Source organism: Dreissena polymorpha, chromosome 2 (assembly GCF_020536995.1).
Source record: "Dreissena polymorpha isolate Duluth1 chromosome 2, UMN_Dpol_1.0, whole genome shotgun sequence".
Lineage (NCBI taxonomy): Eukaryota > Metazoa > Mollusca > Bivalvia > Myida > Dreissenidae > Dreissena > Dreissena polymorpha.
This window is the reverse complement of record NC_068356.1, coordinates 134,783,490-134,800,345: the sequence shown is the minus strand read 5'-3', so window position 1 is coordinate 134,800,345 and position 16,856 is coordinate 134,783,490. Positions and strand designations below refer to the sequence as shown.

At 36.6% G+C, this 16,856-nt stretch overlaps 2 protein-coding genes across 2 annotated transcripts in view; one reads left to right on the top strand and one right to left on the bottom strand.

Moving 5' to 3' along the window:
• The first annotated feature begins 3,184 nt into the window (after positions 1-3,184).
• LOC127869088 (uncharacterized) lies at positions 3,185-6,432 on the top strand. Its single transcript, XM_052411403.1, has 3 exons — positions 3,185-4,544; positions 5,052-5,241; positions 6,163-6,432. Exons 1-3 carry the CDS (start codon positions 3,292-3,294, stop codon positions 6,238-6,240), a joined length of 1,521 nt encoding a protein of 506 aa, XP_052267363.1. The 5' UTR covers positions 3,185-3,291; the 3' UTR covers positions 6,241-6,432.
• A 5,545-nt stretch (positions 6,433-11,977) lies between these two features.
• LOC127869081 (leucine-rich repeat serine/threonine-protein kinase 1-like) overlaps positions 11,978-16,856 on the bottom strand; it is an 80,688-nt gene continuing 75,809 nt past the window's right edge. The window contains exons 31-32 of the mRNA XM_052411370.1: positions 16,613-16,720; positions 11,978-15,832 (exon numbers count right to left, since the gene is read on the bottom strand). Of these exons, the coding sequence (XP_052267330.1) occupies positions 15,441-15,832; positions 16,613-16,720 (500 nt within the window). The 3' untranslated portion in view covers positions 11,978-15,440. The remainder of the gene's footprint in view (positions 15,833-16,612; positions 16,721-16,856) is intronic.

The window sequence follows — 16,856 nt, the reverse complement described above, 5'->3', positions numbered from 1 at the left end:
GAGTATTTATTTGTACCTATACATTATATTCACTCTTAAAGGGGCCTTTTCACAGATTTTAGCATTTTTTAACTTATTCATTAAATGCTTTATATTGATAAATGTAAACATTGGATCGTAAAAGCTTCAGTAAAAAATCAAGAATAAAACTTAAAAAAGGAAAATAGCATTGCCCGGAGCAGGGTTCGAACCAGTGACCCCTGGAGTCCTGCCAGAGTCCAGAAGTAAAAACGCTGTAGCCTACTGAGCTATTCCGCCGTGTACACATACTTGACGTAGTTTATACCTTATATAAGCAATCTTCGTAGTTTCACAAAATTTAACGACAAAAACAGAACTCTCCAAATTATTCAATCGTTTCGCGTTGCAACGCTTTATAATTTTTAGGTTTTAAAATCGTCAAAAGATGCATATAATGGCTATATTAGACCATGATAAATGTTCGGTATTACTGTTTCCTCACAAATATCATAACTAAAACGAAAATTTTCGAATCTGAAACAACTTTCTTCAATTTTGTCAATTTACCAAAGCGTGAAAAGATCCCTTTAAATAATTGAGTTTTTATCTACAAGAATAATTAAATAAAGCCCCGTTTATCAACATATTGGCACATACTTATGGTTGACAAAGCTAGTGCTCTTTAGTTAATTTTCTTACGCGGATCATCACTCGTTTAGTTTTGAAGGTACTGCCATACCTGTTGTACATAGATAAAGAACATTGAGAGGCAATCCAGAGTAAAAGAACAACAACTCTCCTATCTGTATTTGTGTATTTATTGCCCTTATCCAATCTTTTAATGGCCGTCTCTTTGATGACACATAACTCTACAAGTATTGCAGATATTCAAATAAACCTTCATCATATGTGGTTTGTTCTGTGAAAAATGGGCAAAATGCATGTGCTTAAAATGTCGTCCATTGAGGAGAAAATTCCTTGATCCCGAATTAATACAGTAAAAATACGGAACTTCAACGATGTCAGACCCTAAAAAGAGAAACAATTGATTATTTTGAAATAATGACTTTATAACCGCAAAATTATCTATGTTAAATATTTAAAAATGTTAAAAATGCAAATATGGGACAGCATAAATTATGTTTTCACTTGATTTTTTTTTCACTCATGATCATAGGAAACATTTTTGTATAGACGCCACTCGTGAACATATTACGTTCTCTGATCACTCGTGAATTATCGTCGATAATCCATCCCCCAAAATGCAGGTATCCTCTATTCAATATAAAATTGCCTTTTAATTGGGTGGAACTTCATTTATAAATAGAGAACATGATATGCTTCACTAAATAAATACAACTAAATACAACATCTCTGTTGTCCCCAACATTCATGGTCACAATCACACGATTGGGTCAAACGAATAGTTTGGGGTATTCGGCCTTTTCAGTGATTGCACTTTATTTCTGAACAAAAACAACTGAAGCGAGGAACTGTTTTATTAGTCCCCACGAGTGCATTTTGTCAAAAATATACAGAAAACTGCTGCAAGAAAGTCCGGTCATTTTTAACTGTATCTTTAGCATTGTGTTTGTATAGGTCACTGCATAGACGTACGGCCCGGCACTGTCGTATTTTATCGTTTATATTACATAACATCACATTTTAATCCTTCACGAACATTTATGATATAACCAGCTTTCCGTTCTTTTATTTTCATTTTAATACGAAATTTATGACATATCTCGAGATACGTATTTTCTGTCACAAAACACACCAGTTCAAGCTATACTTTCTGAATTTCAGGGACAAAGGCAAACGTGACCAGTGTGTTATTTTGACAAACACGCAACAGCATCGAACGAATCAAAACAGTTTGCCGGATTTTGTGTTTGGCATGCATACTTGGAAACTTCGGTGAGAATAAAATAAATCGCTCCGAGCAGTCATTCGCTTCCTGTTTTGGTCGGAATGGTAAGTATTCAATATATACGTTTCCAAAAAGTGGTTAAAATGTATTTTGATAAACGGATGGAAGAGCAGAAAATGGAAGTGCATATCTTTAGATTCAATTTGTCATTGAGGCAATTGTGTCGTTTACATTTTTTTTACTTCTGTTAAAACTCAAAATATGAGTCGCGTTCTGAGAAAACTGGACATAATGCTTGTGCGTAAAATGTCGTCCCAGATTAGCCTGTGCAGTCCGCACAGGCTAATCAGGGACGACACTTTCCGCTTTAATGATATTTTTAGTTTCAAGGAAGTCCCTCCTTACCAAAAATCAAGTTTAGGCGGAAAGTGTCGTCCCTGATTTGCCTGTGCGGACTGCACAGGCTAATCTGGGACGACACTTTACGCACATGCCGTATGCCCAGTTTTCTCATAACAAGATACATATTGTCATCAATTTAATATAAAGTAAAGTTCCAACTACAATCGATATTATAATTATCCCAATTGTGAGCTTTGTTCATTTATCATTATTTTCGATTTTTTCGTTGGTTTGTGGCTTAATTTTATTATCACCGTTTGCTAAGACTAAATTTGTACGCCATTTTGGTCAGTTGAAGCCGCGCGATCCGATTATTTTCAGATATGAAAAATCGGACCTACAAATAGGGTCATATTGGTCCTCCAGATACGAAAAACATCCCGATCCCGACGTCGATATGTCACTATTTATACTCAGTTTCGTATCCAGTAGCAATAAAAGTTAACTGACACAGAACAATTTTCACTCCTGATTTATTCGCCTTAATAAGCTTTCCAAAATTAGTTGTTTTTTTTACATATTCACTACATTTTCTTTAAGTTACTTTTTAATCTTCGGTCATAGAAAATATGAAAAAATGCCGACATGCATAGAAATGCGAAAATGTGTGCGTGTATGCATATAGTTGTACCTACAGGCTTTTCTTTTTTATTCAAACGAAAAGACATATACGCGTGCATGGACGTAATGCCGCCTACCATTACTATAATATCTCTGCGCCTTTCGGCGGGTACCATAATCCACATGATTTTATTGTACGCGTAAGAGTGTTATCATTTTGGTGTGTTTATCAGAAAACCCCTTTACTGTTCATCATTATATAATGTTTTAATGTTTGACGGTTTCTTCAAACGTTTTATTCGTAGGAAATCAAGCTCAAACTCTGATATTGATGACACGTCAAAAGATATTTAATGACCGCATACCGGGAAAATGAAGCTTAAAGATTGACGCCGAAATCAAAATGACGTCGTGAAACGCGACGTCATCAACAAAATGGCTGCGCCCTTAAAGCCTTAACTAAAGGTACCATAAATAGTAAATATTTAGCATTAAATATGTCTATCGTTTTACCGAAACGAAAGAAGAAGAAAGATTTCTTCGTTCCACGAAAGTCATTCCAAGAGGTCAAAGAAGCCATAGGGCCGGCGTTCTTTGATCCAACATTATTGGAATGCTCGAAAAATGTTGCAGAGTTAACGAAACTTACCCACCGTTACGAAGATATAGATAAAGAACGGAAAACGGTAATACGTGAGATAGATCGCGAGAAAAGGATCTTAATGCGATCCGTTAAACACACTTTCTCATCTTCGAGAAAAGATGTCACAAAATCGCAGCAACAACGGAACATCGATCTTATTGAGACAAAACAAGGTATTGAAACGCTTGACGGCAGACAGGTGACGCCTGGTTTCCGGTACACGTCTTGTGGGAACATCAAACCTTCGACGATGTCACTACCCCTGTGCCATATGGATTCAGACAGTGACAACGAAACTGATGAAAACCAACGCGCCGCTGAGTGGAGGAACATGCTAGCTTACGACACAAGTCGCGCGTCGCATCCCACTTTAAAAGTTGCATACTCGTATAAAAACGTCTCTGATTATGAAAGCATCGATTACGATCAAGAAATAAAGAATCTCAAGATGGCAATCGACGAATTGTGCCAGGAGCTAGAGAAAAGCAAACTAAATCCAAGCGACAAGACACCATCAAACCAAGACGGGAAAATTCGACCGTTTTTACGCGCTCATACAACGGATTATCACTCAGAAAACTATTTGACAGTTTTACAGATACCAGACAGACGAAACTCGCTTCAAAAGCGGTCTCCCCATCTGAAGCATTCCAAAGGCGATCTATACCGTAGAGCGGTCAGCACGCCGTCTCATCGCTCATGCGTGGGGTGTCAATTCCGGTTGAAAGAGCAGTTTGACTTAACGTTCTCGGATCAAGTCCGAAAATTCGACGAAGCTAAAAACGTTTTAAAGCGTAAATGGAGTTATGTTCCTCACGGGAAGTACGTACATTCTTCAACAATTATGGCGTCACAAACGACACTAGCTAAGTCATCGTCGTCGCTACCGTCTACGTCGAACAGGAGCTTTCACCAGAAGCGGACGACGCATGCAGCGCCGCTACACGACGAAGCAGACGAAATAATAGACACGAACGGCAGGCGATCAGTTGTGCACTTTAACACAGAACATAACAACGTTCGAGAAAACAATAAGAGTTCAAAACTTAATAATGGGCAACCAAGAATGTATGCCAAAAGCGCTTCAGATGTGAACTATTGGGACAGGTAAAGTGTACATGAACTGTTTCCATGATCAGTCATGCTTTTAATTCCGCCTCATTCGGGTTTGGTAGAAACATTCACTTTTTAAATTGGCCTCACATGAGTAAAAATTGTTTATTGATCCATTTTATTTATAACGAGGGTCTCCGCACTTAAAATTGCATTGAGAACACGATTTGTCATCGGCCTGCATGAATAATATAGGACGAAACTTGCATTATGCCAAGTTTTCCCTGAACGATTCTGAATTTTAGTGTAGCTCGATAGACAATAAAGCTATCCACATAAATGTGTCTGTCCGTCTGCAATTAACACAAACTGAGCATTCCTCGTGTGTGTACTTTGCCTTACTAAACGTTGTGAATCATCCATTTTCATTGATATTATGTTAAAAATTGCTCCAGTAATAACAGTGTTCATCAAGGTATTTCTGTGAAATAATTGTTTCAAGTTGCGTTCCACGCTTAGGGTATTCGTTACTTTTTGCAAAGCTGTCATTATTTCTTTTAGACCCACAACCACACGCTCGAACACCAGAACCGAGAGCGCGCAGACCGGAAGTACGGTGCTTGAGATGCGCGCGGGACTCAGCCTCGATTCGGCTATTTCCGGTAGATCCAGTGGCCGCATGACGTCTCGAAACGCCTCTCGTATGCTCATTGACTACGACTCTAGGCTAGAGATACTAAAGGAATTACAGGCGAGTTACCTCTTCTTTGTGTGTTGAATTTTTTCCACTACGTGTCGCTTTTCAAATTATCCTTTAGAATACAACACCAACGTCATTTTAAATCTATTTGTAAATTAGCGTTTTTTAAACTGTATGTGCAACATTTTTATAGTTACTTGTCGGATGGCTTACCAGATTGTTTTTGTTGTTTTGTGGCCTGCCATGCTTTCAACATTCGCCCGCGCACATCTAGAAATCATGCCTGTAAGGTGTGGTCAGACAGTGAGGTCCCTGGGTCATGCGTGGAAGCACGGAACAACGTGTGAATAAACATATCTGAGATACGAAATCACAAAAGTTTATGACTACAAGATAAAACAAACGGCACTGAAAATACAATGTGTGTATATTTTTGCAGGTTCGCTAGCGAATCGTCTGTACTTTTTGTTAATTGTTGCCTGTTCGATTCGTTTTTCTTTACGCACGTGCAATTAAAAGTAACCCAAAAGTAGAGATATATATCCGTCAAGCAAGCGGCATCAAGTATTCAAAATGAAAGCCAAGTTTTGATAACTTACATCGTCAGAATCAGAGAGACGTAAAGGCTGACGGGATTCCGTCGTTGAAATGGCGTAGAAACGAAAGAGTTTATACGTACATTATTGATTTGAAAAGACAAAGACGATTCAGCAATTCAAAATCGTTATTTTATTTTGCTTACTAGCATCTTTGCACAATTGACTTAACGTCGCACAAGCCAGCATGAGTAAGCGGATGCATAATGAAATCCATATTGAGAGACCTACCGGTAATTCATTTAACGTCAGGCCAAGTCTGCAAATCGATGTATTAATGCGCTCCGTTCGCGGTGCATAACGGGTTTAAGCACTGCAAAAGTAGTTCATTTAGATAGCTGAATTCAAAATATAATGTTGCTTTACTGCTTTTCAGGTCGAAAACGACAAACTTTGCGACATGCGAGTAAAGAGTTTCCTGTCCACCATACAGCCGCCGCAGAAACAGCGATGAACCGCCCATCTGTAATGTCACATGGTGTCGTTGTTGGTTCATAGTTCGTCTCTTCCTCGCCGACATGAGCCGGGCCATTTTTCCCCGTGTAAAAGTATGACAACACGCCATTCAAACTTTTCAATGGTCAAAGCTGGCCCGCACATATCATGTTTTTTGTACATTCTGGTATAAAATAGATAAGAACATAAAGTCCGTCGTCATTCTCATGATGATAATAATTATCCTTGTGTTCATCATCGCCGTCTTCCTCTAGATCATCATCATCATCACCACCATCATCATCATCCACCTCCTCCTCATCATTATTATCCCTTCCACAACAATCACAATCACCTTAATTGTCATCCATCATCATCATCATCATAACTTGCATAGAAATTATCATCACTATCATTTGCAGTTGAAACATCACATTAAAATTAGTCTAATTAGCAAGCAAAATCTTTCAACATAATGAATAAGAAGTTGAATATAATTTTTTGCATTGTTAATGCCGTCTTGTATGCGTCCTTACAAAAGCAGGACAAATGTTAAAAGTAGGGCCAAAAGAAAAGTAAGGCCAATAATTTAAGACAAGATGGCCATGATTGCCCTAAAGCGCTCACCTGATTTCATGGTCGCCAATTGCTGAGTTCACGGACATCAATTGTTGAGTTCACGGACACCAATTGTTGAGTTAACAAACACCAATTGTTGAGTTCATGGACACCAATTGTTGAGTTCATGGACATCAATTGTTGAGTTCATGGACACCAATTGTTGAGTTCATGGACATCAATTGTTGAGTTAACAGACACCAATTGTTGAGTTCATGGACACCAATTGTTGAGTACACGGACACCAATTGTTGAGTTCATGGACACAAATTGTTGAGTTAACAGACACCAATTGTTGAGTTCACCAACACCAATTGTTGAGTTCACGGACACCAATTGTTGAGTTCACGGACATCAATTGTTAAGTTCATGGACACCAATTGTTAAGTTCATGGGCACAAATTGTTGAGTTCATGGACATCAATTGATGAGTTCTTTGACACTTATTGTTGAGTTCATAGACACCAATTGTTGAGTTCACGGACACCAATTGTTGAGCTCATGGACACTTAATAGTAGAGTTAACAGACACCAATTGTTGAGTTCATGGACACCAATTGTTGAGTTCATGGACACCAATTGTTGAGTTCACCGACACCAATTGTTGAGTTCACCGACACCAATTGTTGAGTTCACGGACATCAATTGTTGAGTTCATGGACACCAATTGTTGAGTTCATGGACACCAATTGTTGAGTTCACCGACACCAATTGTTGAGTTCACCGACACAAATTGTTGAGTTCACGGACATCAATTGTTGATCTTGGACACCAATTGTTGAGTTCATGGACACCATTTGTTGAGTTCACAGACACCATTTGTTGAGTTCATGGACACCAATTGTTGAGTTCACCGACACCAATTAATGAGTTCATGGACATCAATTGTTGAGTTCATCGACACCAATTGTTGAGTTCATGGACACCAATTGTTGAGTTCATGGACATCAATTGTTGATCTTGGACACCAATTGTTGAATTCACGGACACCAATTGTTGAGTTAACGGACACCAATTGTTGAGTTCATGGACACCAATTGTTGAGTTCACGGACACCAATTGTTGATCTTGGACACCAATTGTTGAGTTCACAGACACCAATTGTTGAGTTAACGGACACCAATTGTTGAGTTCACGACCACCAATTGATGAGTTCATGGACACCAATTGTTGCGTTCACGGACATCAATTGTTGATCTTGGACACCAATTGTTGAGTTCACGGACATCAATTGTTGAGTTCACGGACACCAATTGTTGAGTTCAAGGAAATCAATTGTTAAGTTCATGGACACTAATTGTTGAGTTAACGGACACCAATTGTTGAGTTTACGGACACCAATTGTTGAGTTTATGGACACCAATGGTTGAGTTCATGGACATCAATTGTTGATCTTGGACACCAATTGTTGAGTTCACGGACATCAATTGTTGAGTTCACGGACACCAATTGTTGAGTTCATGGACATCAATTGTTGAGTTCATGGACACTAATTGTTGAGTTAACGGACACCAATTGTTGAGTTCACCGACACCAATTGTCGAGTTCATGGACACCAATTGTTGAGTTCATGGACACCAATTGTTTAGTTCACGAACACCAATTGTTGAGTTCACGGACATCAAATGTTGAGTTCATGGACACAAATTGTTGAGTTCACGGACACCAATTGTTTTTTGAGTTTACCGACACCAATTGTTGAGTTTACGAACACCAATTGTTGAAGACTTGACCAGGTAATTGTTTTTACCACTCTTGACCCAGACTACAACATGGCTTCTATATTGGTGGATGCATGTGATCAAGATTTAAACTTGACCTACATATTGTCTAAATAAACATTCTGAACAAGTTTTATTCTAATGGAGTCATAAATGTGGCTTTCAGAGTGGTGACACGGTTTTTCTAAGATTTGACCTGGTGATCTAGTTTTTGGATGCACTAAGAATATATTATGCCTTGATAAACGTTCTGGGCAATTTTCATCAAGATTGGTAAAAAATGTGGCCTCTAGAGTGGTAACAAGCTGAAAGTTGACGCCACACGCTTCAATGATAATTTCATATTTCGTTTAAAGAAAGTGTCTTCTTAGGAAAAGTCAAGTTTAGGCAGAAAGTGTTGTCCCTTATTAGCCTGTGTGGACTTCACAGGCTAATCTTGGGACGGCACTTTACACACATGCATTAATACCCCTTTTCATAGAGCACCACTCATATCTAAGTGATTTAGGGTTAAGCACTTCATGCTCAGGTGAAAAATATAGTAGAGCAAGTTTATTTTCCCTTGCTATTTTTATTGGTTTACAAGAACATATCATAATCATTCATATAAAATTCATAATATATTTATTTTTTATCTTACCACTTGAAAACAATTAACAGCATATATCTGTTAGTAATTTGCAATTATAACAATTATAAGAAAACTGTAAAATATCAAAAACTACACTGAACTGTTAAAATATAAAGGTATTTTTCAATGTATCAAACAGTGATTTACTGATTTTAGTTGTGAAATTAATGATAAAGCCAAGCAAAGCATCAATTAACAAAAGCACCGCCTTGCGGGTGCAGACCGCTCATCTATTTTCTTTTTAAAGGCGAAGGGACTCTCATTTTCAATCACAAAGGAGGGAGGGGTGAAGAGGGGTGTATAGTGTGGGGGTGTGGACATTTATTACATTATTTTCCAAGAATGCGGAAAAAAAATGCAAAAAATTCGGGGGTGGGGGGGGAGGGGGGGGGGGATTCTTGGGTGCGATGGTTGGATGGTATTTCAAACATAAAATAATAAAAATAAATATTTGTGATTTGTGTTTTTAACCGTTTCAAAAAAAAAAAAATTGATGGGGGGGGGGTGGGGGTGGGGGGGGGTATAGTGTGAGGGTGTGGTGGTCATTTGTGAGATGATCTTAAAAAAAAAAAAAAAAAAAAAAAAAAAAAAATTTAGGGGGGAATTCGGGTGGAAGGAGGGTGGAGGGTGGGGGGGATTCTTGGGTGCGATGGTTGGACGGTTTTTTAAACATAAAATAAAAAAAATAAAATATTTGTGTTTTTTAACCGTTTAAAAAAAAAAATTGGGGGGGGGGGGTGGGGGGGGGGTATAGTGTGAGGGTGTGGTGGACATTTGTGAGATGATCAAAAAAAAAAATATGGGGGGGGGGGGATTCGGGGGTGGGAGGGCACGGGGGATGGTTCGGGTGGAGTATATTGTGGTATGTCAGGTACGAGTAGTTTTGTCAAAGTATCAATCAAATAATCAAATCCAATCATAAATAAAGAAGTTATGGCAATTTTAGCAAAATTTAATAATTTGACCTTAAGAGTAAAGGTCATTCAAAGGTCAAGGTAAAATTCAACTTGCCAGGTACAGTAACCTCATGATAACATGAAAGAATTTGAAGTTTGAAAGCAATAGCCTTGATACTTAAGAAGTAAAGTGGATCGAAACACAAAATTTAACCATATATTCAAAGTTACTAAGTCAAAAAAGGGCCATAATTCCGTAAAAATGACAACCAGAGGTATGCAACTTGTCCTTGTACTGTACCCTTATGATAGTTTGCGAGTGTTCCAAGTATGAAAGCAATATCTATGATACTTTAGGGGTAAAGTGGACCAAAACACAAAACTTAACCAAATTTTCAATTTTCTAAGTATAAAGGGCCCATAATTCCGTCCAAATGCCAGTCAGAGTTACATAACTTTGCCTGCACAGTCCCCTTATGATAGTTAATAAGTGTTGCAAGTATGAAAGCAATAGCTTTGATACTGTAGGAATAAAGTGGACCTAAACACAAAACTTAAACACATTTTCAATTTTCTAAGTATAAAAAGGGCACATAATTCTGTCAAAATGCCAGTCAGAGTTACATTACTTTGCCTGCACAGTCCCCTTATGATAGTTAGTAAGTGTTGCAAGTATGAAAGCAATAGCTTTGATACTTACAGAATAAAATGGACCTAAACACAAAACTTATCCAAAATTTTCAATTTTCTAAGTATAAAAAGGGCACATAATTCTGTCAAAATGCATGCCAGAGTTATCTTACTTTGCCTGCCCAGTCCCCTCATGATAGGAAGTAAGTGTACCAAGTTTGAATGCAATAGCATTGATACTTTATGAGAAAAGTGGACCTAAACGCAAAACTTGACCAAAATTTTCAATTTTCTAAGTATAAAAAGGGCACCTAATTCTGTCAAAATGCACGCCAGAGTTATCTAACTTTGCCTGCCCAGTCCTCTCATGATAGTAAGTAAGTGTACCAAGTTTTAATGCAATAGCATTGATACTTTCTGAGAAAAGTGGACCTAAACGCAAAACTTAACCGGACGCCGACGCAGACGCCAAGGTGATGACAATAGCTCATATTTTTTTCAAAAAATAGATGACCTAAAAATGATGTCAATTAATAAGCTAGAAGACAAGTTGAATTTGCTATTACAAAGGAACACAATTTAATAGTTAACAAGTTTAATAAAACGAATCACCAGTAAATATATAAAATAAAAACAAAGCAGAAGTAACACTCGTTGGGTCATTGTCGACCTGAAATGGCCCAAAAGTCACCCGGTGGTGACTATAGAAGCCGATTGTTGTCACGCTAAGGTGACTTCAAGCCAATCCATGTTACCCTGGGGTGACATGAATCCGATTCTAGTCAGCCAGGAGTGACTAGCATCGGCATGAAGTCACCCCAGGGTGACATGAATCAGCTTGAAGTCACCCTAGAGTGACTTCAAGCCATTTCAGGTCGACAACGACCCAATGAGCAGTAGTAACAACAAAGCAGTTGTAACAACAGCAGCACCAATAAAAGCAACAGTATAAAAAAGTCTGCAAAAACACATGAAAATCATTGGCACAAGTAGAATTGACTGAGAAATATAATCTGATCTGCTTAAAAAAAATAATTTAAAATAATTTCTGTATTTTTATGTAACTTTATTTACGCACACAGTGATAAAATTATACACACTAGAATAATATAATATACATAACAATGTCATGGGTTACAAATATGGAATATAACGTGTAAAAAAAAACAAAAAACAAGTTATTTATTTTTAAGGCATAAAAGATCATCACATACTGAATTAATCTTAAATAAATTATCTCATATCAAAACAAAAAGAAAACAGGTTACTGCCTTTTTATTTTGTTATATATCAGGTAAGGCTTAGAATAAGATAACGTGTGAAGTCTAATGTAATACAAAACGATAGGACAGTAACTTTTCCTTCTGATTATCCAACCCTTATAATCCCATTAATAATTATTTTTAAAAAATCGTTGCAGCTATGCATTTTCAGCGGGAAACATTTTGATGACATTTGAGTGGTTAACCATTTTGTCTTCAGCACATGCTGTTAAAGTATCAAATTGTTTACTTCATTTAATCTGATACATTTCTATCGAAAAGGATGACTTTATAGTTGAGTCTGAGAATATATGATAATGTCAAAACATTGATTAACATTAGCACCTACTGACCTGATATCAACATTTATATTCGGCACCGTTCTATCAGGTCGAAATCAGCAGTAGGATGAGACAAAATTTCAACGAGTTATACTGAACAGAAGTATTTGATCTCCTACCCAGGGAAGGGTTTATTGGGTCTCCTGGGTTTATTTCTCAAACATAAACCAATGGGTTTATTTCTCAAACATAAACCAATCACACATAATGTAAACAAATAATTACTTATTTACAATGGACAACGGTTCAAGATTTGCAAAGGACAAGGATACAAAAATCACACACAAAACCAAATATAATACTGAAAATGTCTTATCAATTGGTTAAAAAAGTAAACAATCTGTGTGATACAACCCCCAAACAATCATTAAATTTTCATAATAATACAAATACAAATAATAAAAAAATAAGCAGAATACATCTGACCAATATAAAAACTACAACCAACAAGCTACATTAATCAATAGGTCATTACCAGACAAGTCTATGCCTGTATTAGTGTTGAGAAGATTATGAGGTCTGTCCACAATGTTTGGACCTAGAGCATGTCCTTACAACCTCACCAGACTCACCAAACGTTGGGACGAATTTCGAATTCGAAATGTAATTTTATCTGATTAGTTTTTACTGCAGTACATGTATATTCAATTTTGGTGTTGTGTTCTGCTGTTGACCTAAGTACTCATGGGAAACTCCACCTGCCCAGTATGGCAATCACAAATTTAAGTCACGTGCAACATGTGAGGTGGGGATTGAATCCAGGTTGACTCGATGTAAAGGGGGCATTACAAGAACTGCACTAAGCCCAATGTTTACCCCAAATTAACCAAAGGGTTATATATCTCATTTATGCAGTAAGCAAAATATATTTTGTATCCAAAATAAGTATTAACAATTTAGAAATGAGATCCGTTGTATTTCCTGAATCAAACAGACAGGTTCACTATAAGATAAAACTGCTAAAACCTTCGGTGCAAAATCTTTCAAGTTTCTAACACGCTAGAAGACAAGAGCATTTAAAAATTGCACTGATAATATTTCCTGAGATATATGCACAACTATGTAATTACTTTTACCGTCACTGCTCAAGATATTAAGACCTGATTTCTCAATATTTTTTTTCCGTACTCAACTTCAGTATATTAAATCATTAGTTGAACACTATCATTTCAAGATTAATTTTTAAACAGAAATTATCAATTATTGTCATCATCTGACAATCAATTTTCATTTATTCCTTACATAAAAATTTGCATAAAAAGCAATATTTATCTATTGCACTATAAAAATAAAGCGCATTAGGTAATGCAGTCCAGTTAGATCACACTTAAGACTGTTTGAGACAACAGGCCCATGTTCAAAGATAAACTAAAACTTGACTGAGTGTCAATTGCAAATACCCGTTCTTACCAATTCGAATTCTTGTCACATTTGAGAGTTTAGTTTGAATGATTTAATGTTTAAAACAAAGAATAAAGTTATCTTATGTATCTTTTTAAGTATTTTTTTTAATACAACCCGGTTTCACGCAACTGAATTAAACACACTTCACCTTCATATATAAAGCATAATGTTGACTTAGACCAAAACCAGCTGTTGACATAAAATCACCAGACATGTGTCATTTGAGTGGGACACAGTAATACTTATTGCAATGGATGCACCATGTTAACCGATTAAACAACTGAAACAATCTGTTAGGCATTTTTCTAAAAGTTTACCAGAAATTTTTTGGAATAACGATCTTTTTACGATTCTAATACTTGTGCGTGACATACTGCCTACTTACACTGTTGACTACTATGAATAACATGCACCACAAAGGGACATTATGACACTGTATTAAAGCAATAAAGCAGTACTTTTGCTAAAACAAACATGGGGTAGGTTTTGATAATTGGCATTATTGTTTTTGTTTTAATCCTGAAAATTTAAATTAAAAACTGTTGGGAGTTTGGGCTCCTAGCGTAGAGGTTATTGACACATTTATTTAACTCGCTATAAAAATGAATTAGTTCAGACTTTTGTTGGCTTATGTTGATGTTTTGTTACCCAATATCCAACACAGATTGCATGCAAAAATGAAGTATTTAGAAATAACAAGACTATTTCCAAGCAATAAAAGTCCCTTACCTACTCAGGATCCACCATTTTCAGAAATATTTCTAGTCTATTTGTTGCCATAGCAACCAGATTTCTTGATGTAGGAACACAATGAAATGACGTGCATAATCTCCATATTGCCAACTGTCCATGTTTCAAGTTTCATGAAAAAAATATGAAGAACTTTTATAGTTATCGCAGGATCCAGAAAAGTGTGAGAGACTGACGGACACACAGAGCGCAAACCATAAGCCCCTCTCCAGTTTCACCGTTAGGGGACTAACAATTGTATCAAGATTATAATTAGTTGTTAAAATCTTGACAAGTTAATGTCGTGTTTGCTCTATCAGAACTTTTTAGTAGTAGTAATATGCGTCATCAAAATTGCCACCTACCTGCAAATTTCAATAAAGATAACACATTATTAATATAATTAAATTTTAAAACAAACAATCAAACATTTATTTAAAAAATAAAATCATTAACAGTAGTATTTATGTAAGTTTTCCAAGTTGCGCAGTAAGGAACAGTATGATAAAAACACATTAGTGACTTGCGGTATCTGAGATCATAATACTTTGAAACATTCCTTTTTAAAGCATACTTACACATGATAAGGTTGTTCAGTTAACCGGTTAATAACTGGTTACATTAATAGGTTAAGCAGTTTTTTTGCAACATGTTGCATCCTTACTTATTGTCATTTTGTCCTTCAAAAACTTGAAAACACTAGACAATTTTGTAATCCGAAAATTGCACAATAATAATCACAAATTTGCATTCATGAGCACATTGAAAAATTCTAATTAATTGCTTATGAATACACAGTATTTCTCCCTTATCTACCACAGACTGATAAAAAAGTTGAGCATATTTGCGCAAATGCCAGTTCCAATAATGGGTAAAGATGTACCATGACATTGAATAAAAAAGGGTCAGAAAGACAACCTGGAATGTTCTGGCCACCTTAGGCAACTTAAAAAAATACAATGGCAATAAACATTTCATGATGATAACTTAATAAAATTTCCAGTGATTGGCATTCCAGGACAGAACATATGTGTTAAAACGTTCGGGCAAAATTGAATTATTTTCGACAAGGCCGTCAGTTTCCTCTATTTTTTGTCCTTTCTGCATGACACGTTTGATCATGTCAAAGTATCCCTGACCAATCGTGACAACCCCTGAAGCAAAATCGCTGGCATTGTTATCAGCACTTTGAGTCATTCTGCACGGGTTGCAGAATGGACCAATCGGCAGAATGTTCTGGCACCTTTCGTTTCCATGACAACGAAATATCGATAACAACTTCATGTTCGCGGCATCTGCTACCAGAATGCACCCCCATGTTGTGCTCACGTAGAGAAACGTCTGGTACACGAGGAGGGACAGCACCTGGGCATGCGCAACTGAAACAATAACAACAATAGCGGCCACTGAAATTCCTCTGTAACAAGAGATGTGTTTGTCAGAAACACAATGCCCCCTATTGCGCTACTTTGAAATAAAATTTCAATATATCATTTGGCAGGTTTCGAAATTATCTCCCTTTTAAAGCTCATTACTTCCCTTGGATTGTATTTTTTACTTTTGACCTTGAAGAATGACCATGACCTTGCGTTTCACCACTCAAAATGTGCAGCTTCATGAGATACACATGCATGCCAAATATCAAGTTCCTATCTTCAATATTGCAAAAGTTATGGCCAATGTTAAAGTTTTTGGACAGACGGACTGATGGACAATTCAACTGCTTTGTGCCACCCTACCGGGGGCATAAAAAACAGATTTTCTACAGGTAAAATTTGTGCAATGTGGTTATAGAACAAATATGCGGCCACTGAAATTCTTTAGTAAAATTTGCAGATTCTCTACAGGCAAAATTGGTGCAATGTGGTAATCAAGTAAAATGATACAATGACCACTATTAATAAAGTTATAGTCTTTAAACAGTTATTTATATCTACTAGCAACAAGCATGTGGCCAACCAAGGTCAAATTCAACATATTAGTTGAAGAACGTGTATGAAGTATGAGGAAAATATTAAAAGACAATGATAAAGAAATAGAAAACATAATTATTTGGGGAAAATCAATAATTTTTTCATGACAACATTATTAAATACCCCATACACAGTTTAAGGAAAACCCATAATGACTTTCAGTAAATGTGTAAAAAAACTTCTTACCATTTAACCTGTGCGTGAATGCTGACTCGAGTTTTGGAATACAGAGGGAGCAATCTAGCTCCAAAATCTTTTCGGTGGTGTCTGTGTTCCACATATATACCTTGTTACCTGTAACAAAACATGTAAAATATTATTGGATATTGCAAATGTTTTACCATTTAAAGCCACTAACAAACAGATTACAACGTATCACAGAAAAAGCAACAACAAACAAGAGCTGTCTCCATAGGATGACATATGCCCC

What these genes read in the sequence shown, in the direction of transcription:
- LOC127869088 (XM_052411403.1), top strand. Translation starts at nt 3,292, where the DNA reads ATGTCTATCGTTTTACCGAAACGAAAGAAGAAGAAAGATTTCTTCGTT. An exon ending in GATGTGAACTATTGGGACAG is followed by an intron (nt 4,545 to 5,051) that starts GTAAAGTGTACA and finishes TATTTCTTTTAG; the next exon opens with ACCCACAACCACACGCTCGA. An exon ending in AGATACTAAAGGAATTACAG is followed by an intron (nt 5,242 to 6,162) that starts GCGAGTTACCTC and finishes ACTGCTTTTCAG; the next exon opens with GTCGAAAACGACAAACTTTG.